This window comes from Prunus avium, chromosome 2 (genome assembly GCF_965620075.1).
Source record: "Prunus avium chromosome 2, drPruAviu1.hap1.1, whole genome shotgun sequence".
NCBI classification, from domain to species: Eukaryota; Viridiplantae; Streptophyta; class Magnoliopsida; order Rosales; family Rosaceae; genus Prunus; species Prunus avium.
In genome coordinates this window covers 40760811-40787449 of record NC_142285.1, presented here as the reverse complement: position 1 = coordinate 40787449, position 26639 = coordinate 40760811, and the positions used below count along the sequence as shown (strand labels likewise).

General features: G+C 38.0%; 5 protein-coding genes across 8 annotated transcripts; 2 read left to right on the top strand and 3 right to left on the bottom strand.

The window, feature by feature from the left end:
- LOC110745760 (Melibiase family protein) lies at nucleotides 1-5024 on the top strand. The gene is given in 16 exon segments (XM_021945896.2): nucleotides 1-340; nucleotides 638-696; nucleotides 955-1011; nucleotides 1095-1126; nucleotides 1463-1566; nucleotides 1659-1731; nucleotides 2164-2222; nucleotides 2311-2376; nucleotides 2471-2554; nucleotides 2950-3014; nucleotides 3123-3205; nucleotides 3580-3670; nucleotides 3890-3948; nucleotides 4368-4508; nucleotides 4646-4734; nucleotides 4736-5024. Coding segments are annotated over 16 exon segments (1293 nt in total). The 5' UTR covers nucleotides 1-131; the 3' UTR covers nucleotides 4758-5024.
- Nucleotides 4733-14711, bottom strand: LOC110745754 (PAP/OAS1 substrate-binding domain superfamily). 3 transcript variants are annotated; one of them, XM_088248812.1, is made up of 9 exons: nucleotides 14469-14711; nucleotides 8814-8993; nucleotides 8374-8466; nucleotides 7505-7687; nucleotides 7311-7413; nucleotides 7044-7226; nucleotides 5918-6402; nucleotides 5392-5798; nucleotides 4733-5298 (listed from the first exon to the last, which is right to left on the bottom strand). In XM_088248812.1, exons 3-9 carry the CDS (start codon nucleotides 8407-8409, stop codon nucleotides 5238-5240), a joined length of 1458 nt encoding a protein of 485 aa, XP_088104938.1. In that variant the 5' UTR covers nucleotides 8410-8466; nucleotides 8814-8993; nucleotides 14469-14711; the 3' UTR covers nucleotides 4733-5237. The 3 variants fall into 3 exon arrangements, with proteins under 3 accessions (XP_088104938.1, XP_088104939.1, XP_088104941.1); XM_088248813.1 differs by having other exon boundaries at nucleotides 5406-5798; XM_088248815.1 differs by lacking the exon at nucleotides 14469-14711 and adding an exon at nucleotides 10251-10477 and having other exon boundaries at nucleotides 8814-9006.
- A 38-nt stretch (nucleotides 14712-14749) lies between these two features.
- Nucleotides 14750-17453, top strand: LOC110745759 (N2,N2-dimethylguanosine tRNA methyltransferase). 2 transcript variants are annotated; one of them, XM_021945895.2, is made up of 6 exons: nucleotides 14750-15512; nucleotides 15762-15962; nucleotides 16056-16155; nucleotides 16322-16522; nucleotides 16624-16686; nucleotides 16988-17453. In XM_021945895.2, exons 1-6 carry the CDS (start codon nucleotides 14875-14877, stop codon nucleotides 17102-17104), a joined length of 1320 nt encoding a protein of 439 aa, XP_021801587.2. In that variant the 5' UTR covers nucleotides 14750-14874; the 3' UTR covers nucleotides 17105-17453. The 2 variants fall into 2 exon arrangements, with proteins under 2 accessions (XP_021801587.2, XP_021801585.2); XM_021945893.2 differs by having other exon boundaries at nucleotides 16056-16203.
- A 628-nt stretch (nucleotides 17454-18081) lies between these two features.
- On the bottom strand, nucleotides 18082-19741 carry LOC110745768 (small ribosomal subunit protein eS26x). Its single transcript, XM_021945903.2, has 5 exons — nucleotides 19583-19741; nucleotides 19398-19490; nucleotides 19206-19290; nucleotides 18930-19063; nucleotides 18082-18350 (listed from the first exon to the last, which is right to left on the bottom strand). Exons 1-5 carry the CDS (start codon nucleotides 19583-19585, stop codon nucleotides 18276-18278), a joined length of 390 nt encoding a protein of 129 aa, XP_021801595.1. The 5' UTR covers nucleotides 19586-19741; the 3' UTR covers nucleotides 18082-18275.
- Nucleotides 19742-20323: 582 nt separating this feature from the next.
- LOC110745764 (superoxide dismutase [Mn], mitochondrial) lies at nucleotides 20324-23111 on the bottom strand. Its single transcript, XM_021945900.2, has 6 exons — nucleotides 22714-23111; nucleotides 22190-22236; nucleotides 21978-22103; nucleotides 21812-21868; nucleotides 21227-21304; nucleotides 20324-20663 (listed from the first exon to the last, which is right to left on the bottom strand). Exons 1-6 carry the CDS (start codon nucleotides 23024-23026, stop codon nucleotides 20571-20573), a joined length of 714 nt encoding a protein of 237 aa, XP_021801592.1. The 5' UTR covers nucleotides 23027-23111; the 3' UTR covers nucleotides 20324-20570.
- Between the last annotated feature and the right edge of the window lie 3528 nt (nucleotides 23112-26639).

Sequence of the window (26639 nt, the reverse complement as noted above, 5' to 3'; positions counted from 1 at the left end):
TAATATTGTCCACATCGGTATATGCTTCCTTGTCCAGTATAACATATGCTCTGTTCCTTCCCATTCACAGGCTCATCTCAGTGTTTTAAGAAAAGCCAAAAAGGAAACACACAGAAACAAAGCATTCAATAATGGCGAGGAGGAAGATCACCCTCTCTTTGTATACTCTGGTTCTCACTCTATCGGCGGTCTCTTTGGCTTTTGCAGTCAGAGTAGTGCCTCTCTTGCAACCCCATGAGAAACCCAATTTTCTAAGACCAACATTCAATCGCATTTTTGATACTTCCATGTATGGGATTTTGCAACTTAACAACGGTTTGGCTCAAACGCCTCAGATGGGGTTCGTCTCCCTCTCTCTCTGAAGTGTGTGTTTCATCTTTTTCTATTTTAGTCTTTGAAATTTGGTGTTTGTTGGTCTACTCTCTCCTACCCACCATTTGGGATTGGATTTTGATGAAAAACTGAAGTAAGATTCTTGATAATTGGAAATTTTTGTGGTTTTTTACAATTGCGTTTCAATTCAACCAACTTCTGTATATATGAATGGGAATTTTACTTCATTGTTCTGACTAGTTTGTTTCACTTGAGGACATTGTATATTGTTTTTGTTTATCAATATTGTACAATATGTGGGCAGGTGGAACAGCTGGAATTTCTTTGCCTGCAATATCAATGAAACCGTGATCAAGGAAACAGGTATTCTTTTTATGCTTTCTCTGTTCATCTACTTTTGTTGGTATTGATTCTTTGTGAATACCATTTATGAATTATTGGTTGCCTTTCCTTATTGCATCAATGGTTTCATGTTGGTTTGTTTCCGGCACATGGTAAATATGTGTTCGTATAAATTGGAAAACATACCCACATGATTCTATCAATCCAAAGAAGTACAACAATTCTTTATCCTCAATCAAATTTTGTGAAAGTACTAACTTTTCTTTTGACGATGGACAGCTGATGCACTCATCTCAACTGGCTTAGCAGATTTAGGCTATGTCCATGTCAATATAGGTATTATTCTGGCATACCTTAAGTATTTGGCAAACTTAATACATGCTTATGTTTATGATGCTATTCAATGTCATTGACTGCAGATGATTGCTGGTGTCAAACACGAAATTCAGAGGTCAGTTGAATTCCATTACTTCAACCAAAATATAGTTCACCGTCTCTATCATTTGTATCAGCAATTTTTGATTTTGTGGTCTTTGAGGAGCACCATCTTCATCTTATATGAAGAAAATTTGGCATTAATGATTCAAATGCAACTTCTCAGAATTACATCTCAGTCTAGTAGTTATAACTCGTCTGTCCTCTACATGTCTATGCACATAGAGGATTAGCATAGATGAATATATGCAAAGTTTTCTATATAAGTTCTTTGCATGGGAAAACTTGTAAAATTGAGCAATTGATGTATATTTGAATTTTGATTCCTTAAAGTTGTTGTTTGGTTGAGCAGGGTCAACTGGTCCCTGATCCTAAAACATTTCCGTCAGGAATTAAAGCTCTTGCTGAGTATATACATGGAAAAGGACTCAAGCTTGGAATTTATTCTGATGCTGGGTAAGTTGAAATTTTTATGTATTTTTACTCGAGTATCTATTGTGTTATACTCATTACAACCTCCTCAGTATTCATCACCATTCTATTTGTAGGGCTTTTACATGTCAAGTTCGACCAGGATCACTTTATCATGAAAATGATGATGCAAAGCTGTTTGCTTCTTGGGTTAGTTTATGTTTCCTTTATCAGATGTTTGTTCAAAGTATATCTTTGACTTGGGGGGCATTCGACACCGTTGTACACTGCTTCTGCATTTTATAAATTTATATTGCTACCTTTTGTTAGTGAAGACTCAAACTCATTTAGAACAGACTCACCTCAATGCAAGTAACGGGGTCAATACTACTAAAAATTAAAGCCTTCTTATAACCACTCACAATGTTAATATACATTTTCCTTATTGATGTTTGCAAACAAAATCGAGTTGCCTGGATATTTGACAGTATTTAATCTTCCCCCGTGTCCCCTTATTAGTAAACAATTTGTTTGCGATCAGAGTTTGGAATGCATGAGTTCTGCTGAGAATTCTTTTAGCATCATAAGCATTCATTTTCTTTGGATATTACTAATAATTAAGGAGTAATGCTGTATTTTCAGGATTTGGACTATTTGAAATATGACAACTGTTACAATCTGGGCATCCCGCCAAAAGAACGGTATTAGCTCTTCTTGATCTCATTTTAATAGTGAAGGAATCACATTGAGTAGCTATAAATTGATTTAATTTGGTTTCATACTTTCCAGATACCCCCCAATGCGTGAGGCCCTAAATGCATCTGGACGCACAATTTTCTATTCAATCTGTGAATGGTAATCCAGTTTATTGATCTATGCACTATAATATTTGGATTAATTCACAATTAACTTGATAGAAATCCTAATTCAGAAATTCTTTACTTGACAGGGGTGTTGACGACCCTGCTTTATGGGCGGGCAAGCTTGGAAATAGTTGGCGTACAACAGATGATATCAATGATTCTTGGGCAAGGTTATAACTCTTTCTCCATTAACTTATGTGGACAATAACCTGATGCTCTCTGGGGTTATATCCTAGTTCTACATGCGCGCATTGAAACCATAATTTGTAGAAAACCCTCAAAATGGTTTGTGGTAAATGCTTTCCCCTCGGAGGACCCTTTTAAAGGTTTTAAGAGCTTCAATACTTCCAAGTTTATGGTGCTCATTAGTGGATTTATATCAGTAATTTGGACAAGAATGTCCAACATTTGTTGCCAATCGTTGTTTCTCGCTGTCATCGTTTGGTTGCAAGATCTTATTTACATGATCCTGTAGTTTGACTGTTAATAAAAGTTCTTGTTTCTATTTCTTGAATAAATCGTCGGTGGTCGTACTGATAAAGTTGGCTGTTCCTCTGTTATGAAGCATGACAACAATTGCTGATTTGAATGACAAGTGGGCGGCGTATGCAGGACCTGGTGGATGGAATGGTATAGACATGAGCTTTTTGAAACAGATTTTGAAGGCATGATATGTTGGGTGTCAGTACTCCAACTGCGATATACTATTCTTACTCTCCATCTTATTCTTTTGGGCAGATCCTGATATGTTGGAAGTTGGCAATGGAGGCATGAGTTACCAGGAGTACCGTGCTCATTTTAGCATCTGGGCTTTGATGAAGGTCCTTCAACTTCTGTTTCTTTTGTCCTAGTTTGCGTAGCCATCCCAGTAATTCAGATTTAGTTGTTGTCTTGTCGAGTTGTGTCAAAAAAGGCAATCTTATACAAGTAGTTCGTGGAAACTACTTGTTTTCTCTGTTCTGCTTTATTTCATATTCAAAAATTAGTTTTCCACCATGCTGTCCGGTCCTATTAAGCAGAATTTTTGTAATGGCTTTTATTGGTTATTCAGTCCATGTGAACAACGCATAGTTTAATTCTAGATGGCACAAGAGGCAGCATACGACATGTTGCATATGAACTTTTTTGTGCTTAGCTCATTTTGATATACTTTCAAGTTCTTCACATACTGAAAATTGGGTGTTCAAATATCCAGGCCCCTCTTTTGGTTGGTTGCGATGTAAGAAACATGACTGCAGAAACATTCGAGATTCTAAGCAACGAGGAGGTTATTGCTGTAAACCAAGGTAAGAGTTGTTGTTCTTCCTGTCGCTCGCTCTCACACTCTCACTCAATGCATCATGGTGTGGTGTGTGTGTGTGTGTATGTGTGTCTAATTGGTCTGGAGTATGATTTTTCCATATCTTTCATTTCTCATTCATAGATACCCTTGTATGTCACAATCTTTTCAAACTATGAAGTTATGAAAGTAAATGAGAGAGGACTTAATTATTTTGTTTTTGCAGATCCACTTGGAGTTCAGGGAAGGAAAGTTAGTGTTTCTGGAACAGATGGTTGCTATCAGGTCTTTCGTCTTGCATCCTCAATAGCATTTTAAAGTGATGATGCAACCATAAAAATGACTAATTGAAGAGATTTTAGGTCAAATGACTTTTTCAAGCTCCCCACCGACATATGTGGGGGTAGGGGGGGCTTTATCAGGAAGGGATTTTCTCTTCCCCTTCCCCGTAACTTTTCTGAGTGTACAGTCGTCTCGTCCCCCTGCTTGGGCTGTCTAGAAAGTGGCACAATTGCTTACTGGAAACATAGAAAAGTAGTATATCGGGTTGAGCTGAAATCACAAATAAAACTTAGTATTCATGTGGTGATATATGGTATTCTGGCAGACTACATCTCCCTTCGCATTTGGATCTTTAGAATAAGCCTAGTTGTATATATACTATTTGTTACACTTAGGTGATTAATTATGATTCTGTTTTCCAGGTCTGGGCAGGTCCTCTATCTGGACATCGGCTGACCGTTGCTCTTTGGAATCGGTGCTCAAAAGCAAAGACTATAACAGTTACTTGGGAAGCACTTGGACTTCAATCCAGCATTAGCGTCTCCATAAGAGATTTGTGGGAGGTGAGCAAACTGACCTACATGGACATCTAACTAGAGTTTTGAGTGGGAACAAGGCTGTAATGATAGCCTGGGTTTAGGATTTAGTTGGCTTCATTTTTTTTGGTTTTATGCTTACATAGTATCCTAATTTCTCGTAGCACAAAGAAGTCGCGGTTGATGCTGTATCGTCGTTTGGTGCTCAAGTTGATGCTCATGACTGTCGGATGTACATTTTTACTCCCCAGACCCTCGCTCAGAAATATAGCTTAGCCTTTACTTAAAAAGCACCCTTTAAACGAGGTGATGTCCAACTATTAGTGCACCGCGATGATTCTCTGCAAGAGTAAATGGCTGTAATCTATAAACTTTCACCAGAACTTGGAAGCCATCGTAGTGCCATCTCTTATGTTTTGTTCATATGAAAGTATTTGGATGTTAGTCTGAGTGTTCATATTGCATTGTATATATTACGACATACTCATTTGGAATGACCATCAGTTGTTGAAATAATGGGAAGGATTACAAAATGCCCCTACTTACAGAGGTTTTTTTTTGCTTTTATATAATTCTTTTGAACTTTTACATGAAAACATTTCATTAACGACTAACATATGTTACATAAATATCGTCCTGGAGAATAGGCAAAAGCTATGAAGGCCCCCTCCTCCATTCACACACAAGTTTAAAGAGTTTGAAACTCTACTAGGAACTTAGAATGTAACCGAGACTTGAACGCCATGGCAAATCCACTCACAGATTCAAGGGGGGAAAGTCCTCATCATCGTCCAGTTTGAATTGCTGCATGCGAATCCTGCAGTGTTAAACCATTTAAAAGTAAGGGGTAGGTCAGGCGGTAGTTTTTAAATTATGGTACGAAACTTTCACAGGTCAAAAATGGCCCTACGTCTCTTCATTGACCTCTGATAATTCTTGTTGCTTCTTCAAAATGTACAGAGCATATGAAACATGAGTATTTGCCTGCTGGCTCGCTACAGGTGAAGGCATTCCTGATAGTGATGGTGAATGCCCAGAACTCCCCAACTTGTGAGAGGGTTCCTTGGTTGGAGGAGACGCCAAGACGAGATGACCAGATTGATGGACCTCTGGTGACCCATTTTCAGTGCCAGGAAGAAGTGGGAATTCTTCAGGTGAAAGATTGAAGCGGCTATCATTTTCACTTGTGTCTGTTTCTGTGGAAGCCTCAACTTGGCCACTGTTTTGAGGTGATTTCATCATTGCATCGTGACTGCTAGACTCTCGAATCCTTCCCCTCCTCATCCTTGGACGCACATATCTGGAATAATTTTGGGTCTGCAATGCCCAAAGTATTTAGTTTTGGGATTGCAAATCCAGTCAGCCAAAGAAAAGGAAGAAGAAACCAACAGTAATTAAAACTTAAAATTGAATAAACAGTAGTTAATTTGATATACCACGTCAGGTATAAATGTGCCCGTTCCTTGTGATTTCCTTGTTATCCCAACACCTATAGTATCAGCAGATGGATGGGACGCACTAGGATGCCGGAGTGGCAGTCTTGCATATACTTTTGTTGCCCTTTCACAAAATTCATTCCAGTTGAGCTGCGCTGACCAAGCCAGGGCATTCCATGTGGTCTTATTACAGACTCCAGAAGGTGGAGCACTGTGGTGTGTAGAACGATGAAATGCCTGTCCATACAACATGCTACTATAATAACTGTCATACTCCCCCCAGAGGTCAGATTCTTCAGATTTTCCAATACCAAATGCACAGACAGGAGCATTCACATCTGGCCTTTCTCCTCTCCCATTCCTATCTATAGTGGTCACGAAGAATTTTTCAAGTTCTGCACCCATGCTTTCACCCGGTAGCTTTAATATCTCTCTAAGATTTTGAGCTCCCATGGAAAGAGCAGATTTTATACGATAGAAGTTTCCTGGAGGGGATTACGAGGTGCATCATGATCAGTTAATGAACATACAGAACTGGTAAAAATATAATTATACGCAAGAATGAAAAGCATGCAACTTGAATAAGAGAATTTTAATAAAGGATAATCTAAATGGATATAGAAGATTAAAAAGATACCAAATATAAGTTATAAAACATACCTTGTTAAGAAAACACAATCATCTTAATTCTTTCTAAATAGAATAATCCTCTAAGAGCGTGGTATAATTATTGAAGGACAGTGTTGTGAACAATCAAGGTGTCTATCACTAATCTATTGTACAAACCATCTCAGCATAAGGGCCATGGTTTGGTGCAATGGTGGGAGTGGAGGACTGACAAGCACTAGGGCATAGGTTCAACTATTAAACAACAGCTTCACCCATAAAATTGTTAACAGTATGATCTAATCAAATCTCTACTCCTAGAGCATCCTTTGATAATACAAACCAATTGGTCTGGCTTCTTTATTATTCATTTATATTCTGCTTCAATTAATCACAGTAACTTTGACGATGGAGGAAGAAAAGATTTTCCCTCTGTGATGTCCTTCTAGGAGCAACACAATTTAGTGCATATTTCCTTAAAGAGAAAGAAAACTGAACCAGCAGGTAAGTGGTCAAATACCTTTACTAACACTACGGCCCAGATTGTTGTCGTCTTTTAGAGGATCCACTATGTTGAGGTGCTTAGTTGGGAATTCATGAACTGTAGCTTCGTCTGCCCTTATTGGATCTGAAAAAACATCTCTAGAGCTTCTCACAAACTCCTCACTGAGCAGTAATTCGTCTGCCTCAATTTGGGGTGCCACTATAGCAAATAATACAGATAAAGGATCCTCATTAAATGTGTAAACAGATCAGTTACACATTCACATTATTGATCATAGCTTACCTATGATTTCCGGAAGGGAACATATCGCAACTGGACCATTTATACTGATACAATAATTGTCCCAATCAAAGGTGCTATAGTATTCCAAAAATCTCTGCAGGACCTGTTGATAGAATTTCAAAGACGCATTTGAGTGCTTACAGATGCAAATGTGAATACTGAACTGAAATTAAACAAGAAAACAAAAGAAACACCTCTAAAGGACCACGAAGTGATGCATGAAACAGATTGATGATAAACAACACCAACGTTTCTAGTGCATATGTTGAAATCAAACCATAATGGGATCCAAGAATCCGGCTCTCATAGTAGCACCAAGCTTTGATTAAGATTATACTCTTTTTAAAAAGATGGTCTTTTCCGATCTGTTGGTTGACCTGAATATAAAAAAAAAGTCACATGCATTAAATTTTTAAATGAGAGAGAGAGAGAGAGAGAGAGAGAGAGAGAGAGAGAGAGTTAATATATTTTGTTGGTTTACAACTGCTCCAAAAAACTTAAGATGATAGGATGAGTCTCTCCAGCTACTGAAGAGCCCAACACAGAATTCTACATTAAATTGGAAGGTTGTAACTGTAGGGCTTCAAACTCAAGATCTCCCGTACTGATATTATGTAAAAAAATTATTGGTTTACCACTGTCCCCAGAAAATCTAAGAGGTTTGCATGTGGAACAATTATGCTCTAAAACTGCAAAAAAAGAAAGGACAGAAAGAGCTGACTACATGTACTTAACCATAAAAAAATTGTCTATTTATGTGAATCAAGGGCTAAACATAGATAACGACAAAAAATTGGGGATAAACCAACTCCAAGCCTGCCAATAGATCAGAATAGAAAGTAGAAGTGGAGCGGGTAGCATATACAAAAGAAATTCTGATGTAATGAAATGTAGAAATTGCAAGTGCATTTAAGTTTGTATTTGCAATTAATAGTGTGAAACTACAAAGCTTTTATGGAAAAATTCAAGCCAGCTGAAGGAAAGTTACTCTGGTTACTACTCTAAGCTGTTTTTAGTTTAAATAAAACGGAGCTTGATATTATATATAGGGTTAAGATTTAACCTGCTCCAGAAAGCACAGTGTACAAAGCCCAGCCATTTGATTGAAGGAGATGTCCACTGCTATGTTATTCACTGTGAACTTTACAACCTTAACCTACCACCCAAAATCCAAAAAAAAAACAAGGTAAGGGAGATACAGTGGGCCCCCTTTTTAGAAGTAAGAAATGATAATACTTCCTTTATGCAACATGATTGGTTAAAAAAAAGAAGCAACTAAGGCAGTGAAAACGCTTCCCTTCAACTAGCACAAATACATCGAAATAATTTCTGTGTGAATAAAGATAGAACTAATTAAACAGTGATGGATAATACAAATCCCAACAAAAAAATTCACACAAAACAGCAACCATCTTGCAAACTAGTCCTTGAAAGGACAAGCAAGATTATAGAAAATAAGCATAGCAATTATTGCAAACGACAAAAAATGTTAAAAATCTCAACCTGTGCCCGAACATAACGGACATCTTTAAATTGAAACAAGGAGTCCTTCCGTTGACTTTCAAGGACACCGCAGACAGCTATAGCTAATTCCTCCTCCGCGTTTTGATGGCAGATGGCAGTCAAATCAATATCTCCATCAGGAAGATAGGTCTTTAGTGGGACTGAGCCAAAGGAGAAGACCTGTAAGGCAAGCATGTTAAATAAACTCACATTAATTTAAGGACATTAAAATAGTTGCACATAATTATTGTAATAAACTGATCATTGATTCTCCCCATCAGAACTTTCTTATTAAATATAAGCAGTCAGAATGTATTTAAATGTTACAGATCGAAAACTTGCATCTCTGTCAATTATATTAAATTGAGGTCCCTAGGATGAAACACGTGGATACGAGCGACAATCAGATTCCAGATATAAATGGCCACGTATGTTAAATATTGACCAAGAAAGAACACATAGTACTAAATATGTATACACATATAACACATAACACTTGCATGCCAAATACTAAAAGTGTATCCAACATGAACAGTTAACGTACCGGATGCCTAACATTAAATTGGTTGAAGCTGTCCAAATAAGTTCTCTGAACTTAGGTCAGATTTTTGCTGAACTAGGAGAATATAACTTGCAACCAAATTCAAATTCAAAAACCTCTGAATGCCTCAAAGACTTTTAAGAACTGTTCTCTAATATAATAGTAAAGCACCAAACTTACATTGATTGGCATTGAAAGCTGGATATAAGAAGCTTTAGCAAGCTAGATCATGTAGCATTGAAGGATATCAGCAAAAAAAAAAAAAAAAAACTCAAATATAACCGGGGAGTTTTATCACAACATATAAGAAATGCCATTTTTTTTTAATGCAGGGAGGGTACAATATCAATGGTCACTTCATATTAACACTTACAACTTTGTTTGGCTTCTTTTGGCTGTAACAACATACCACATCTCAATACATGTAGTCCCACAAGCTCTTTCCGTGCAAATGGGAAATCAAATATATTACCTAGGCTAGGCATGTTGGCTACACTTACAGATCCCAACTGATAAAGGAAATAATGGGAATGCTTCGAAGTGCTAGGGATGGAGAGCGTACATCTAATCACAGAATTGGATGCACCTAGGTAAATCAGGCCCTTTTTAGGTTATGATTTTAATGACATTCTTCCATATTAAAACATTAAGAATGACCAATCTAGACAACATACAGACATAATCAGAGAAAACCTAATTATCAAACACATCAACATTGACATGTGATGACAATTTTAATTCCTCACCCACAGACTTCAAAGTTACATGCATTAAAAAAAAAAAAGAAGGATTCACCACCATTTCCAATCCCTCTTCCACGTTCCACCCCCAACTCCTTCGCGCCAAAAAGCAAAAAATACAGAAAATAAAATTAGGGACCTGGGGAACTTCTCACCTCAGTTCCAAAATGACCTTTGATAAGCCTCTGAATATAACTAATAAGCCCCCTCCGCCTCCACTCAGAACCTACATTTGGTTGTATAGTCCAAAGGATCTCTTGGGTCCTTTCCTCAGCCATCATCCAGAGTTCCACATCAATTGACAACGCCTTTGGATTATGTGAAGGGAAAGAGGAGCAAGGTAAAAGTTCCTCTTGAATATCTTCCATAAGGGCAAAAGGTGAGACTTTCAGCTCTTCAAAAATGAAACCAGGAACCCACAAAAACACTCTGCCTAGTGATGATTTTAACAAGTGACTGTCTACACAGTTTTATAAACCTATGGAACTAAGAAGTTTAAAATATGAACCGTTTGGTGGAATGAAATGAGTTAGTCAAAAGACATCTTGAGAACAGAGTGAGAAGGACAGAAAAACTGTCATCCAGAGCCGTTTTGAGCAGATGAGTAGCAATAAAATGGTTCATAGATCAGTAGAACTTAATCCAGGGTATGTGTATTCAGCAGAATGAGACAATAACCAGCTAATTAGATGCATAAAAACTCGAGCAAATTTTGTCCATATCTGTTGTATCCTTGGACTCTGTTTTGTAACTCCTTGTATGCTCTGAAAGCAATTTTGCTCAAAAGAAAATATTTTGGGGCTATTTGGACATGTGTGATAAGAGGATAGGAGAACATAAATCGTGAAATAATTAATGAAAAACAGAAAAGAATCACGTCCTCAAGGGAAATTATCTGAAAACAAGGCTCTGTAAACATGAAAATATGTAGAAGAAGAGAATAGAAGTGATATAACCAAAAAATGTTTCCTTTCCTCTATGAGAAAGTTCTAAGGTAGGATTTAGAAGCAAAAAGCAGAAGAGATGCAAAAAGCAGACGAGAAGCAAAATGATGACAGGCAAAGGAATGAAATGCAACAAATGTGATTACATCTTGGCGTGAACACATCTAGGCGTTAAGAGAACTCAAATACTACCCAACGTAAGGGAATTAATCAAGACTTACTACCAAATAAAGTTTAGTCTCACTTTTCTCAAATTTTCGGGTTTCTCTGAACACTGGATTCTTCCTCCATAAATAAGTTAACAAAAAAGATAAATGTGACGGGGTTAAGAATGAAAATTTCTATGGCTTGCACATATGGTACTAACTAGTCCATCCTCAGCTGTTTCTCATTGTTACCACTTCAAGCTTTGCCCTAATTAATTCCCAGAATGCATAAATCTAATGACCCTCATTAAAAACGAATCCTATCTGTTCTCTCCCCTTGAGTAAAATATTAATTGCAATGGTTGCAAAAGGGATTTAGAATTTGTTGTCATACCAAATACTTCAGTCACTTGTTTTCCTACTAAAAATGTCAGTTTAACCTATATGGGCACTCATTAAATGCCATGAGGTCTCAGGAAACTCCAAATCATTTTGGGGCCCACAATCAACTACGCTGCATTGACCTTGCCAAGTTGCTCCAGCTCAGGTGTGTAAAGGCATTTCTACATTTATTTCCAGCTCATGACCAGAAAAGATTACAGATCTCCTCCCGGAACACTGTGTTGGGATCTATTACAAAAGTGGCGGGCACCACCACATTGTTATTTGATCCCCTGCCGGAATGTATCTAAAATTGCCCCATGACCAGGCAAGTCAAGATGGCCTGAAAATCATGTTACATAAACTTTGAATATGTGTGGAGCACAGGTGTGAGGAAACAGTACAAAGTCTGTGCCTGATATGTCTGAAATACTATGACTGTTGGACATGTACACATGAAGCTTGTCCAAAAGGAGACGACCAACTGAACTTTGTGGACAACCAAGTACCGAGAATTGTAAATAACGGAAAACAGGAGGTCGTCCTCATGATTTTACAATTGGAGGATACACGAATATGCCACACTGCATACCGAAGTCCTCATCAACTGCCACAATTCTCAAGTTTGGTACTCAATTTGAAAATCTTGATTCCTAATTCACCATTAGGGGAAAATCTGTGAATAATCTCACAGACCACAATATAATTGTTACATAACCCAACATTACAAAGAAAAACTATAACAGTATAGTTTAACGAAAACTAGCTTCCTTATTGCCAGTGAGACTGTCCTTTCACTCTAAATGTATTCACTCTAAAGAACAAAAATAGCTCAATTTGGACTTAAACTGTCCTTTCAAGCATCCGTTGACCCAATCTAATAAATATTGCACAGGAATTGATTAACGGTCCAAAAGGGCTGAAACACCCTTTTACATTCCTGTCAGACCACTCATGCTAAAGATCCTTTTTTTCTTTCTTTTTTGCTGTTAAATTTGCAGACTCAGTTGGGATGAAATAGATTTTATAAAGGTTTTTTTTTTTCATTTTGGAACTCGTATATAGGTTAAAAATTTGTCAGTAAAACAGCAATAAACCATTTCCAATATGAGTTAAGACATGAAGCTATCTGAAAAGTCCACTTATTATGTAAAACAGTAACACAGTAAACACTTTTCCAAAATGATTTGAGACATGAAGCTATTCGAGAACTCCACTTATTACGTGAATCTCCCCCGTAACATCTTCAAGAGCTAACCTAGTTGGCTGTTTTTCTTTTAAGCCTTTTGGTCTAATCTAATGTTTTCAGAAAATCTCTCATGCTATAGAACACTCTCACTCTTGTACTTCAAGTTTCCAGATTTAAAAGGTGACATTTTCCCTATCGGTAAATATGCAGAGTTATAATTAATCCTTCAGGGATCCTCACACCCATATACTTTGAAGAGCATATTTGAGGTGTTCTATCAACATGTTTCCGTTTTCAACCGACTATTAATTAGGGGTACAATGCAATGATGTTATTTGAGATTAAAAAACTTAATAGACTAAGTTCTTCCATTAGAAAGGTGACGAAAAACACATTTTAATGATTTGATTAGGGCATTAGATTGATTAGAGATTATAAATTTGATGATTTTGGATTAAGGATTTAATTGAAGCCTTAGCAACCCCTTTTGTTCTTCTTCCTTCCCCTCTATTTCTCTCCCTCATCTCTTTTTCTTTATTGGCTCTGCATCATAAATTTTGATCTCAAAATCCCTTTAACTCTGTTGGAGGAGTCTAATTTTATCGCATACTGATCCTTTACTTGCCTTCTTTTTACTGATCCTTTATTACCTCCTTTTCAATGTTGAAGTTAAACTCCAAACCATAGACAAGGACCCTTATACTTTTGATACACAGCTCAAATTGGTTATTTACAATGCCAAAAACAGGATAGATCCATTTCCATTATCATAGCATGACAATTGAAGCCATACGCCATCAACTGTATGGACAAAACTAATAAACCTAAAATCCTTTCCTAAAACTAAACAGATCTTTCGGCCCTAAGATACTCAGACAATTTAATTTCAACCCCCAAAAAAATGCACACATGCTCCAATCTTTTTCCTAGTTAGTCTCTAATTTCCTTTTTACCCTTAAAAAATTGAAACACAAAATGCCCAGGTGAGAAATGAAAACCCTCCACCACTTCATCTTGGCCAACGGCCATGGCCACATTTATCTAATTTTTTATTTTGAAACTTGAAAAGACAGAAAAAGCTAATGAGAGAGAAAATGATGGAAGAGACAAGAACTAAACAAAAAAAATTAAAGCGTCAACTGACTTTGAATTCACATAGACTCACCCTACTTCTAGGTATGGGTGTTATCATGTTCTTGCTTTTTACTTGCTCTATTGCTTGGTTTTACAGGTACATCAAGTAGTAAGGCATTATGCATACCTATGGTGCAAATTATTTTCTGCATTGTAAAGACTAATGCTATAATTTTTTTACCCTCTTTTAACCGTAACCACATGCTGAATAGCAACATGTCTGTGATTTGGCTATTTGTAACCCTCGATTCGAGACATTGTGATGTTTTAAGTAGCAACTGGGGAAGCTGCCAATCCGAAAAGCAAAGGAACCCAAATAACAAGAAACCTTACTATTATGGTGTCTAACAGAAAATTAATCTATCATTAACTTGCTTATTGAAAACACAGTCATGCTAGAGGAGGAACCTCTTATTTTTCAAACAGAACTATTGCAATCGTTCAAGAAACAACCCCATAATTGACAATAGCTAAACTACCAGTGAAATTCATCAAACCCAGCTAAATGTATCACAATAAGCAAATTTGGAAAGCATTCACTGCAAAGAGATACAAAATATTAAAGTTCAGAGAGTTTTACCTTTGACAGTGTCAAAGTGGTTTCTTTCTTCTCCTCCGCTTCATCTTCTTGCTTTGGCTAAAGCTCACTTCTTTGTTAGACCCATTTGACGCAAGCAAGTACATGAGCACCATCTTGGTCACTAATGAAATTCAAAACCCTAATAGCAGACCCAGGAAGCGAAATGCTCAACCGTCAAAACGAAAAGAGTCCCTAAAGCCAACAGTGAAGGCTCCACTGCTCCAATGAACCATAAGGTAGAAGGTGTGGGACCATCTGATGACGTGGCAAGATCCAAAACCGTCATCGAAACAACCCCGATGGAATGTCAGCCGTCGATTAAAATAACGATGCTACACGTGTGCCACAAAGTGCCGTATTAAAACCCGCCAAAATTAACCACAACCCAACCAAACAAATTCCCGCCATGATAACTCTCACTCCTAAAACCCTATCCCCTTTCTCATTTCTCTGCAACCCCATACCAAAACACCAAAACCAAAACTCAAAATATACCATTGTAACCCAATATTCAGACTCTAACTCAAAGCCAACCTTCAATTCCAATTGCGAGTCTGAGTTCCAGACCGAGAGGGGTCTTAAATTCGATATCGGCGAGACCTTCTTCCGCCATGAAAGCGCCACCGGCCGCGACCTCGGCGTGCTCGCCGCAGCGCTGTACAAGAGATCCAAAGGCAAATTGCGAGTTCTCGATGCACTGTGCGGCTGCGGAATTCGATCTCTTCGGTACCTCATCGAGGCAGAGGCCGATTTTGTTTTAGCAAATGATGCAAATGATGATAACAGGAAAGTTATCACGGAGAACTTGTCGCAGGTAGAGAGTAGTTCTGGCGACGATCCGAGGTGGGCAGTGACACTTTCGGATGCAAATCGGATCATGACGGAGTGTTATCTCAAAAGAGATTTCTTTGATTTGATTGACATTGATTCATTTGGGAGCGATTCGTCGTTTCTGAGGTCGGCGATTAATGCTTTGAAATTGGATGGGTTGTTGTATGTTACTTCCACTGATGGATTCTCGTCGGGTGGTCGCAGGCCTCAACAGTAAGTGTTACATCTAATTTCTAGCAATTGCGTTGTTTTCAATTCTGTTTGATTCTTTAAAGTTTGATGCTTTGTATAATAACTTGTCCCAATTCTTGACCATTTGAAATTACAAGACTTCCTTGCATTTTTCATTCATGGGTTGCACATTCTGCTATGCTTGTTTGCCAAAATGTTACTGCATTTGAATCTAATAAAATGCGTCTTGCCATCAGTAGGCAAGTGACAACTGTTTGTTTGTGTCTCTAGAACTTTAGCTGCATATGGAGCTTACGTTCGACCTATGCCATATTCAAATGAGCTTGGTTTGCGAATGCTTATAGGAGGGGCTGTGAGGGTAGCTTCTGTGCTGGGTTATCGAGTTACTCCTCTATTTTCATACTATTCATATCATGGACCCATTTTCAGAGTCATGCTCCGTGTAAATCGAGGAAAGCTTCCTGATAACAGGTGAAGGGGCTGTACGACTTTGTATGCGTGAAAGCTGTGTGATTTATTAGGCCTTTATGTTGTTGCTTACCAGTTAATTTAAATTCACCACAGAAATTATGGTTTCATCAGCTACTGCCACAACTGTGGAAGTTCTCAAGAATATTCATGGGCTGAACTTGGTCGGATGAGTTGCCCCTGCAGCGATTCAAAGGTACAAGGATGCGTTTCTTCGTTAAAACTCGCTCTCATTCATGTAGTGGTATGACTTATTTTATTTTGTCAAGTTCCCAAGTTTTTGTTTTTTCTTTTGACTGTGAAATAACCATGTCTGGACTTAAATCTCAAATGAAATATTAACTTGTGTCACTACTTTCCAGGTTTCCAAGTCATTAGTTGTTTCTGGCCCCCTCTGGACAGGGCCTCTGCATGATACCGTTTACATTACAGAAATGCTGCATTTGGCTGAGGAATGGGGATGGGCAGGCAGTGGCTCAGGAACTGATCTCGACAAGCTTTTGAACCAAATGGTGGCCGAGAGTGACCCCAGATTACCGTTTGGGTACACCAAGTTGGACGAGGTAGGTCCTCAAGTGAACAACTTCTTTTCACCACAACTCTTTTGTTCCAACAAGTTATTAATCTTGTAAAACATATTGAAACTGTCAATTTTCTGTCCCAGGTGGCCAGCCGTGCGAAAGTAAATTCTCCACCGCTCAGAGCCGTTATGTCCACTCTTGAAAAGGTATTTCCACACAACTCACTTTGGCAAAGCATTTTGTTGGGATTAGCTAATGGACCAAAAATAGGGCACATGTCAGTAGTGCATGTCCAACAGTTGGGAGTTTGGGGGGCGTGGGGCGCATGTTGGTCAATTTTGGGAGCTGCTGGGTATGAGTGCATGGTGGACAACTGGAGTTCTAGGAGCTGCTGGGTATGTGTCTTATTGGAGTGCATGCTGGACATTTGGAGTTTGGGGGCTGTTGGGTATGAATGTTATTGAACCAAAGACTAATAGTCTTGTTGCTGGGTTAAATTCTGTGCAGGAGGGATATGCTGTGAGTAGATCACACATTGAGTCCAACGCAATCAAGACAAACTGTTCAATGGCAGGTTGCATTAGAATTGCTAAGCAACTTCAGCAGTGCTCCAGTGCTGAATGATTTCCAATACCAGGAGAGCAGAAGACGGGGCCAGAAAAGTTGCATCCAATTTTGTAGCGTGCGAGCGAGCGAGCAACTAAGCGTGGAGGTGTTGATGTTCGAGAAGAAGTGTCGTTGCTGCTCTGATCAGGCTAGAATGTGGAATTTTTAAGTTTTTATATTAAGAAAAGAGGAGGGGTGGTGGGGTTTGAACCACATGAAGATGAAAGAGTAAATGCTCTTGACCATTTCAACTACAAATCCCTTCCTCATGAAATGTGGGCTTTACGGCGATAACTTATGTAACAGTTGGCGTTCGAGAGATTCAGAAGATTTCTATTGAGTAATGAATTCACACATTCTATGATAACCAATGTTTGAAACTCTCATGAAACCCTCGCAAGTTTCCACAGAAAGCAATGGTCACAAGCATTCACACATCCATGCCTCCAAGCAAGGTGTAAGAACCAGTTCGTAGGAGAAAGTAAGTACTCTCAAGCCTTTTGCTTGTAGTTGAATAATCATAAGCAATAATTTTCTTCTTGAAAATTATAGTGTCAGCCCTATAGAAGAAGTGCATATGGGTTGCCGCCATAAACAAAATTGGAACCTAGGACCTTTTTATAACAACCAATATTATTCAAAATTGGGAATCATTTACTTGAAACAGGGTCTTGGGACTTAAGACCTGTTAGTGGAGGTTGAGCACCACTCTAACGGGGATAATTGCTACATTTTTTTTTTGGATGAGATCCAAGGGTGTCTACCGACGACAGTAGTGACTAATCCCTTTCGCCGCGGGAGCTCTCCAAAGGAGGTAAACAGCTGGCCACGAAATGCGCTCCATTCCCATGGACGGGGATCGAACCCCCAACCACATGGTTAAGGAATAAGGTGAGCTACCACCACACCACATCTCATGGTTTAATTGCTACATTTGGGTGCCTCTAAACCAAGCTTATATATTTAGGGCCAATTTTATATGAGAAACCATGAAATAAAACCATAATAACAAATTCTAAGGTTTGCATTATCATCAAATCAAAACATCCATAACATTAGTTTTATCCTTAAAAAAAAGTATGAAAATAGCATGGGAATCACAAAAACTTCCTACACAAAACTCAAGTCCAGAAAATTGTGTAGCTACTGGGAAACATCGATCACATAATCAAAGGATTGAAATACTTTTTCAAGTACGAGCAGGAACAGGGGCACCAGCAGGTCGAGGACCTTGGCCAGGCTGACCAGGCCTTGGGGCATCATCCTGAAAATCAAAATTTCAGCATATCAGGTAAGCTAAGGATATACCGTCGGCCCTCTATAGGCATGGGCTAACGTGCATGTGCCAAGTGCAAAACAGGAATATGTAAGCAGGCAAAATCAAGTTATGTTTTACTATTTTCCTTAAAGTAAACAATGAAAACTAACAAATAAAGAATACAACTCGACATGACTAAAAGGAGAGAAGATATGACCAAACCTTTTAATGACTAGCAAACATAAAATAGATGGCCACATAAATCAAACATATGATAAACCCATGTTGCATAAGAACCATAAAAAGGGTTGTAGAAAAGTATACTGAAGAGAACTTGACAGTAAGGAAACGAAACATAGTTCCAGATCAACCAACGACATGTAAAGGTTTCAGAAAAGCTTGTCAAGATAAAACCTAGAGATTACATGATTTTCTATCATTCATCCCATTGTAATCAACAAATATCGGTATCTCTGACAAAAAGGTTGGAAGGACACAGATTTTTGTTAGGCTCTATTGCAAATTGCCCCAATGTGATTTGAGAATAACAAAACTGAACAAGCAATGAATCAATGCGAAACTTACCCTGCGTCTGATGAATCGCTGTGGTGGCTCGCGGTTCCTCCTGTTGGTGCGAGATCGCACCCTCACAACGTGAGAGTGAATTGCGCAGGAAACGCAGTACTGCATCTTTGCATACAATTTTGGCAGAGTGTATTCTACATATCACAAACGAAAAACAATCATTTACATATTTATCTATTTGCAATTTGCAATTTTCACCACTCTATGCAATTTACATTTTCACTACTGAGATAAATGAATGAGAAAACAGAGAAATGAGGGAAAACTGGAACTTACGCTCATAGACACAAGCTTCCTGGACATCTCTAACCGCAGCTTGCTCAACAATGTTCCTCACCAAGAACCTCTTGATGGCCTTGTCCTATTTCACCATCAACACGAAATCAAAACCAATCAATCACATATTTATAAGATGCATATACGTATAGATACACAGACGTGTATGTATGTATGTATATATACGCATACCTTAGGGCAGCACTTGCCGCAGTTAGAGCAGCGGATGAACTTGACGTGTCCACGGCCGTGCTTGTTGCGACCACCATTTCGGCGCTTGAAAGTCTGCAGAGAGAACAAAAAAACGATAATTAAGCAAAAAGAAAACAGAGAACAGAGAGATGGAGAAGACATAGGGTTGAGGGTGAAGATCGGACCATGATTTTCCAGGAGAGGGAGACGATATCTGGAGCTTCGGGGTCGTCGGCTCAGGCTAGCTAGGGTTTTCGCTGCTCACAAGCCAGAAAGTAAGTGGTTTTGGGAAAGCTTCTGTTTTATATGGGAGAGTGGCCTGGCGCCCTAGCTCAAAAAAACGCCCCTTCGTTTGTTGGAAATTTGTAATTACCTCCCCGAAGGTTTTGGTTTTCGCCTTTTAAGCCCAACAGTATCAATTTGGAGATGAGAGCATAAAAAATAAGATTAATATAGGGTGTTTTTTTTCCAACCAAAAAAAATATAGGGTTTTTTATAATTATTTCTAAACATAAAACAATTTGTTTTTATTTGATCAAATAGCTAACAAAAATCATGGTTGTTAACATTTAAAGATCCATGATTGTTTGTTATGGTTGAAAATTTGAAATTCGGAGCTCTTGATTTTTGGTTATTTTTCTAGCATTTTAAAATAGTCTTAAACATATGTAAAATAGTTTTTCCTGACTTTTTCTTTGAAAGGAAATGCATTTTCTTCAAAACTAGTTAAGTTGTTTACAGTCATTGGTATCAATATGAAAAGATCATCGATTGCTCACTGGTTTTCAAGACAAACTTCTTTATTTCCATAAGATTTCAATATGGTTGGATTGCAACGATTTGAATAGTGCCTCAACTTTACTTACCCTCAAGCCCCTCAAAATCAAAGCAAAAGTTGCCGACAGAGCTTATTTCAGGCAGCAAAATAGACAAAGCTCCAATTACATACATAACTTATTGCATCAAACGATCAAACAGTGGAACAACCAAAAAAGAAACAAACAGTGATTAAATAAGTACATAACTCTTACACTATCTCAATTTCATACAAGGGATGGGATTGGGATGGGATATGCCGATGATTAAATAAGGGGGGTCCTCATTTGTCACGTACATCATTTTATTTCATCAACTCAACCAGCTGCTAATGCCACCCTTCATTTGCTCATAGCCTCAAGGGCTTTCTTTCTCGTACACTTCGCCGGCATACTTCCAGTTGATTACTTTCCATATGTTCTTCAGATAATCTGGCCTCACATTCTTATACTGCAACCACAAACAGATGTCTTAATTCATCTCACAAGATACATGAGGAGCAAAGCAGGAAAATATTCACACAGATCAAAAACCACTGCTAAAAGAGCAAATAGAACTGACAATAAATCTTATAAGCTTTCATCATTGGGCTTGGTGGTAAGCGAAGCTGATTTTAAATTGAATAAACGATGAGTTCGTGTGAAGTCTTCAAAGTATTTATTTAAGATGCTAATTAAAAAATTTCCCCCATATGAAGGAGGCTGTATACAGAACATCATTGGAAAAAAAAAACTGAATAAAACCTAAACGCAAACTTCATCACACGGGATGACCTTTCCCACATAAATAATTCGACTCCAATGAGCAAAAATGACTTGTTTCATAAAGACAGTTTTAACACCCCTCTTAGACTCACTAGTTATAAACTGATGCCCCAAAGGAGAATAATTGAAAGTTTTCAACAGCTGTATGCATAAAGCCCTATACTTTTGCATCATTTATCTTTGTAACATAAGGAAGACAGAACTATTAAGAAAATCTAGGAGAGGCAAATTTCCACAAGTTAAACGTACCTGTAAGTAGTACGCATGCTCCCAAACATCAATACCAAGCAATGGAACTAAAGTTGGTCCTTTGGTAACCAATGGGTCCTGAAACAAAATTAATCAGATTTACAAATATTCTGATGAAATAGAAGCACCACGTGTGTGTGCTGCACATCAGTCAACTGTTATGAGTCCTAAAAGAATAAATCAAAAGAAGGTTATACAAAGTGTTCCAGAACAGCAACCTTTGCAGATCCTAAAATCTTTAATATTTGAATTTTGAACAATCCTTAAAAGATGGGGTAACATAAAAGCAACAAATCTTCAACACAACGTTACACCTAAACTTCTTAGAGTAATTCTAACCATGATAAGTCAACAACAAACAGTTCTCAAGCATACATGATTACCGGAAAGAAGAAGGACCATAAGGGGCTAATTGTACAATTCATCAGGAGTCTAAACTACATCATAGTGAGAGGGCATCAGTCAACAGGCAGGATGGAGTTATGCAATTTGAATATGGCTTGACTTACTGTTAAGCACACATAGTGCGAAAAACTATACTAGTAGATGTAGAGATGGGTTTAAAGTAAATCTTGTGAGGTTTACCTGATTTGCAGTGGTTTCAACCACAAGTTTCTTCGACTCTTTGTCTAGAGCCAGCCACTGCCAAGAAAGATCAAAGAAGTAGGTGAACATACTGAATTTTGACTGAAGCATCTAGTCAAATGACATGAAACAAATGTTGGAAAAATCAACAATATGCAAAACTTACCACCCATCCAGAACCCTGCAAAGCAGCGCCTTCTGCATTGATCTTTTGCACTAATGCTTCCATAGAACCAAAATTTGTGTCAATAGCCCAGCCCAGGGAACCATGAGGGGGCTCACCACCTCCATGCTGCCGTGAACAAATCATTGCGGTATTAGGCAGATGAAGGCTTAAAAAAAGGCTTGTAAGACAGATAGATGGAAATATGAACTTACACTAACAGGAGTCAGATTCTTCCAGAAAATCGAGTGGTTGACATGACCTGCAAGAATCAAAGTAATGGGATGACCAAATAATTCTATCTTAAAATAATGAATGAGTTTGGGAATGAATGGAAACAAGCAAAATAATGTAAAATGAGAAGTATTGCTTGCTTCTTGTTAAGATAGATTGTCTTCGAGTTGACACCCAAAAATATTTTTAAAAAAATACAAATAAACCATAGATTCCATAGCAGCTATTATCACCAAGCTAACACAACAGTACCTAATTGAACTGTTACTTCCCATATCAATTTACTTCAACACTCATTTTTAATGGAGAAGCAAGTTATCACTCGCAATTTCATCATATTCACAAGCAAAGAGAGTTCAATCATTTCCATTTTTTAGTGGGACTTCGAAAATTTTAAATAAAAGAAAATTAAAATTGAATACATATTCCTAATCTTCAAAGAAAACGAATGCAGCAAAATAATTACAAAAATTAACACATAGATTATGATAGAGAGATGAGAGACCTCCGCCATTGAACTTGATGGCGCTCTGCAATTTAACAACAGCAGCAGCATCACCCTGGGCGATGGCGTCGTGGAGCTGCTCAAGAGCTTTGTTGTAGTTGGTGACGTAAGTCTGGTGGTGCTTCTGGTGATGGAGCTGCATGATCTCGCCACTAATTGCAGGCTCAAGAGCGCCATAGTCGTACGGAAGGTCGGGAAGCGAGAAGGTCTGAAAGCCACGAGAATGAGCTGCAGAACCTACGGCGAGGATTTTGGCTTCGCTCTGAAACCCTAATCCAAGGGATTTCCTGGCCACGAGAGCTCGAAGAGCCATCGAAGTGTGTTGCTGGAGGAGATGTACAGAGAGCACGAGAAAGGAGAGGGTAGAGAGAGAGTGAGAAGACTTGTGGAGTGAGGTGAGTGCGTACGTATATAATATATATTGTAGGTGCGAATCTGGGTGCGGTCCTGGGAAATCCGACCCGTGTGCCCAGATACCTTGGGTTATCATTTTCGTCTAAAACGGATCCAAGTTTTCTCATGTTTCTTTGCTGGGCTTAGCCAATTATAATCTAACAACTGTAGCCCATGTGATTTTAGTGGGGTTATGTTATGGACACCAGACAATTTTCATTAGACACCCAGCCCCTGATTTTTAGCTCTAGTTTCAATGTCGTCTATCTTTTAACAAAAGCATCACGGTCTCTATCTATTAAACAAAGTGTTCTGTTTTGAACCCAAAAAAAAAAAAAAAACAAAGTGTTCTGTTTGGTTGTTAAGAAAATGGAGAAGGAAGGAATGAGGAGGGTTTTTTTAAATTCGTTTCGTGATAATAACTCAGCTGAGGTTCTGGTTTCGGTTTATTTCTTTCACGAAAACGATATAGTAAAGAGATTATTGAAGTTTTAAAACTCATTTAAAAACTCCAGTAACCTCATATTCAAATATTCTTTTCAATTTTTTGGACTACTTGGTGATTTTGTATCCATTTTCTTAACAAGAAATTATTGGGAAAGAAAAGCAATGAACACATTGAACCTTTAGCCATCTTGCTTTGTTATTTTTAGTTTTTTCTATTCATATTTTTCATTGGGATGAGTAACAATCGTCTGCATTCTGTTTTTGAATTCTTTTCACGGAAGTATAACATTATATGGTTCGTCTGTGATATGTTTGATGTTGTGATTGGTTTTCAGGGGAGAGAGAAGATTTGTGAAGAAAAAAAATGCAAGTATGGTACAGGAGGAAGAACTTCAACACTTGGCAGAAAAGCTAGAGAAGTTGCAGAGGAATTTAGGAATTAAGGATCCTGATGTTCGAAACACTAGTAATTTTGATAAAGAAACGTATCTTCTTGTGCCAACAAGTATATGCATAATGCATATCGACCACAGAAGTGAGAATAAAACGTTAATGGATCAACAATACATCCATATCAATGGAGCAGGAATTACAAGTCGAAATAATACCACCAGAAAGTCCTGGAGAGTACCTCAACAAAATGATTAACAATTATGCTGATGGGAGTTTTTTTAAAAAAATTCTTTTTTATTTCAAAGGTATTGAATATATATCTAACCATGTGCAAATGGTGAGTTGTAGTATAATACAATTATGTTGATTCGGACATGCTAAAATTCATTAGATGGGATAAGTTTTATTCATGAGTATTCCATCTTCTCCCTTCAATTTGGTTAAAAAGGAAACGACGATAGAGGTGAATGACTTTCCATGTTGGGGGGATTATGTGTGGGAAATCTACTTTTTAGTTGTGATTTCAATTTCTTGCTTGGTATTATTTGCATTTCTTAATGGAAATATGCAGGTTGGTGTTATGAATATGTTTATTTCAGAGCTCTCAGTTCCCTTGCTGCTAAATCTTATATCCATTCATCTAAATGCATAGTTGTTGGATAATACTCATAAACTAGAGATTTCTTTGACAATAATGTTTAAGTCCTTTGGGACATCACATGATGAACTGTGTTTTGTTGTGGAACAGACATATTTGCAGTAAAAAAACTGCAAGATTGGAGGAAAAGAGATTGAAGGGACAAGATATAGAATTGTGGATGGCTTTCCATTCCCTTCCTCAGAAGATTAAGAAGTGGATACGGCAATATGAGAAATACAAATGGCAAGAAACCAGAGGCGTCAGATGCAGAGAATTTTCTGCACAATCTTCCTAGGAGGGATACAAAGCGGCATCTTTGCTCAGGTCCACTCAACAAAGTTAAACTTGTTGAATTTGTCCCTCCCTATAATTCTTGTTTAAGTTTATCAAGAAGTCTTGTACATGATGATGATGCGATGATATTTTGGTAGGCCTAGGCTTTTCTGAACTTATTTGATTTGATGTAGGTGCCAGTGCTTCAAACTATGAACAAACCACTGTTGGATGCAATCTGCGAGCATATGAAGCCAGTGCTTTACATAGAGCATAGCTTCATATTTCGAAAGCAAAATCCACTTGATGAGATGTTGTTTATCAAGCGTGGGAAGGTCTTGGCTTACTCCAGGAGTACTTGCGGTGAAGTCGCTAATTCTCTCGAAAAGGGTGATTTCTATGGAGAAGAACTTCTGGATTGGGTGCTCAAGACTTGTTCAGCTCCCGCGTTATCCAACCTCCCCATCTCAACCAAAACGGTCCAAGCTGAGATGAAAGTTGAAGTGTTTGCTCTCAAAGCCAATGATTTGAAACATGTGGTCTCTAAATTATGGCGACTTTTCAGAATGGAACTGAGGAACTCTAACAGCCAATGGTGGATCCAGTAATTTTGTAGGAGAATGGCAATATTTAAAAGGCTACAATCACAAAAAAAAAAAAAAAAAAGAAAATAATGACCAAATACCCTTAAATTTAAACAATAATAATGTCATTCATAATTAATGGGAAAAATAATGTCATTTTGAACAAGACATTTTGAAAAAGAACATAATAATAAGTGTAGCAAACAAAACAACAAAGCCTTTTTTAGGCATTTAGTTGAGAACATTATGAGCATCAACCAATGTCAAAAAAGCAAGGCATGGTAGAGAGGCATTTTTGGTCTTATAATGTGAGGCGTAAGCCTTTCGAACATAAATTAATTTAATTAAAGAACATTATAATAATTAATAAGAAGTATTAGTTCTCAATCAAGCATTCCCACATATATATTATATTAGACATACAATATTCAAGCTAATGTAGCCATATTCAGAGTGCCATAGAAAACTAGAGAAATAGTTAAGGATGCATGTGGATTATACTAAATGTAGGAATTTGGTAGTTCGGTTCTTTTGGGAATACAATTAAGCTCAGCAAGTCCAATTTGGGCCTGAATTCACGGGGTTATAAGAGTTTAAAATGAAACGGCATCGTTTGTTTTCAAGTCACAAAACACACCGTTTCATTAAAAGGATTTCATTCCCCAAATTCAAAACGCGTCGTTTCATTTTGGAATTATAAAAAAGAAAACTAGAGCACAGTGGTCATCTTCTTCACAAGAACTGCACCTCAGGCAGCCTCAGTTGCAGCTGCAAGAGATTTTCCGGCGATGCCTTGGGCCTTAATAGGTCAGTCAGTAACAGCTTTGGTTTGCAGCAATGGGAACCAAGGGCAGCTTGTGTTTTGCAAACAGCATGGCGCCTCTATAAAAGAGAGAAGCTTCAAAAGTCTCCTAGGTTGGCTAAAGAGGGTAGTCCTTTTGCCACTGATCACCATGCTGTCTCAGAAACACAGCATAAGTAGGTATGGCTAATAAACTGTTAAAGCATTGATGTAATTCAGGCAGTGTTCGAAAATCGGCCTAGGAGGAAGGACACTGCTGACCAAACATGTTAAGCTACGGCTTCAACATTGTTATCAAGGCATTTTGTTTCAAAGTGCCTGCTCATTTAACCAGCAAGTGTTTGAAAAATCGGCCTAGGCGCTAGGCGGCCGCCTAGGCGGCTGCCCAGAGGGT

Excerpts from the sequence above, each read along its gene's own strand:
- LOC110745764 (XM_021945900.2), bottom strand. The coding sequence starts at position 23,026 with ATGGCTCTTCGAGCTCTCGTGGCCAGGAAATCCCTTGGATTAGGGTTT. Across the intron at positions 21,869-21,977 it reads TGCAGGGTTCTGGATGGGTG|TGGCTGGCTCTAGACAAAGA; the intron begins GTAAGTTTTGCA and ends CTTTCTTGGCAG. Across the intron at positions 21,305-21,811 it reads TTGAAACCACTGCAAATCAG|GACCCATTGGTTACCAAAGG; the intron begins GTAAACCTCACA and ends ATTTTGTTTCAG.
- LOC110745759 (XM_021945893.2), top strand. The coding sequence starts at position 14,875 with ATGATAACTCTCACTCCTAAAACCCTATCCCCTTTCTCATTTCTCTGC. Across the intron at positions 16,204-16,321 it reads TCGCTCTCATTCATGTAGTG|GTTTCCAAGTCATTAGTTGT; the intron begins GTATGACTTATT and ends ACTACTTTCCAG. Across the intron at positions 16,523-16,623 it reads GGTACACCAAGTTGGACGAG|GTGGCCAGCCGTGCGAAAGT; the intron begins GTAGGTCCTCAA and ends TTTCTGTCCCAG.
- LOC110745768 (XM_021945903.2), bottom strand. Across the intron at positions 19,291-19,397 it reads GCGGCAAGTGCTGCCCTAAG|GACAAGGCCATCAAGAGGTT; the intron begins GTATGCGTATAT and ends ATGGTGAAATAG. Across the intron at positions 18,351-18,929 it reads AGCGATTCATCAGACGCAGG|GATGATGCCCCAAGGCCTGG; the intron begins GTAAGTTTCGCA and ends TTTGATTTTCAG.
- LOC110745754 (XM_088248815.1), bottom strand. The coding sequence starts at position 10,462 with ATGGAAGATATTCAAGAGGAACTTTTACCTTGCTCCTCTTTCCCTTCA. Across the intron at positions 8,467-8,813 it reads TCCGTTATGTTCGGGCACAG|GTTAAGGTTGTAAAGTTCAC; the intron begins GTTGAGATTTTT and ends TTTGGGTGGTAG. Across the intron at positions 5,799-5,917 it reads GCACATTTATACCTGACGTG|ACCCAAAATTATTCCAGATA; the intron begins GTATATCAAATT and ends TGGGCATTGCAG.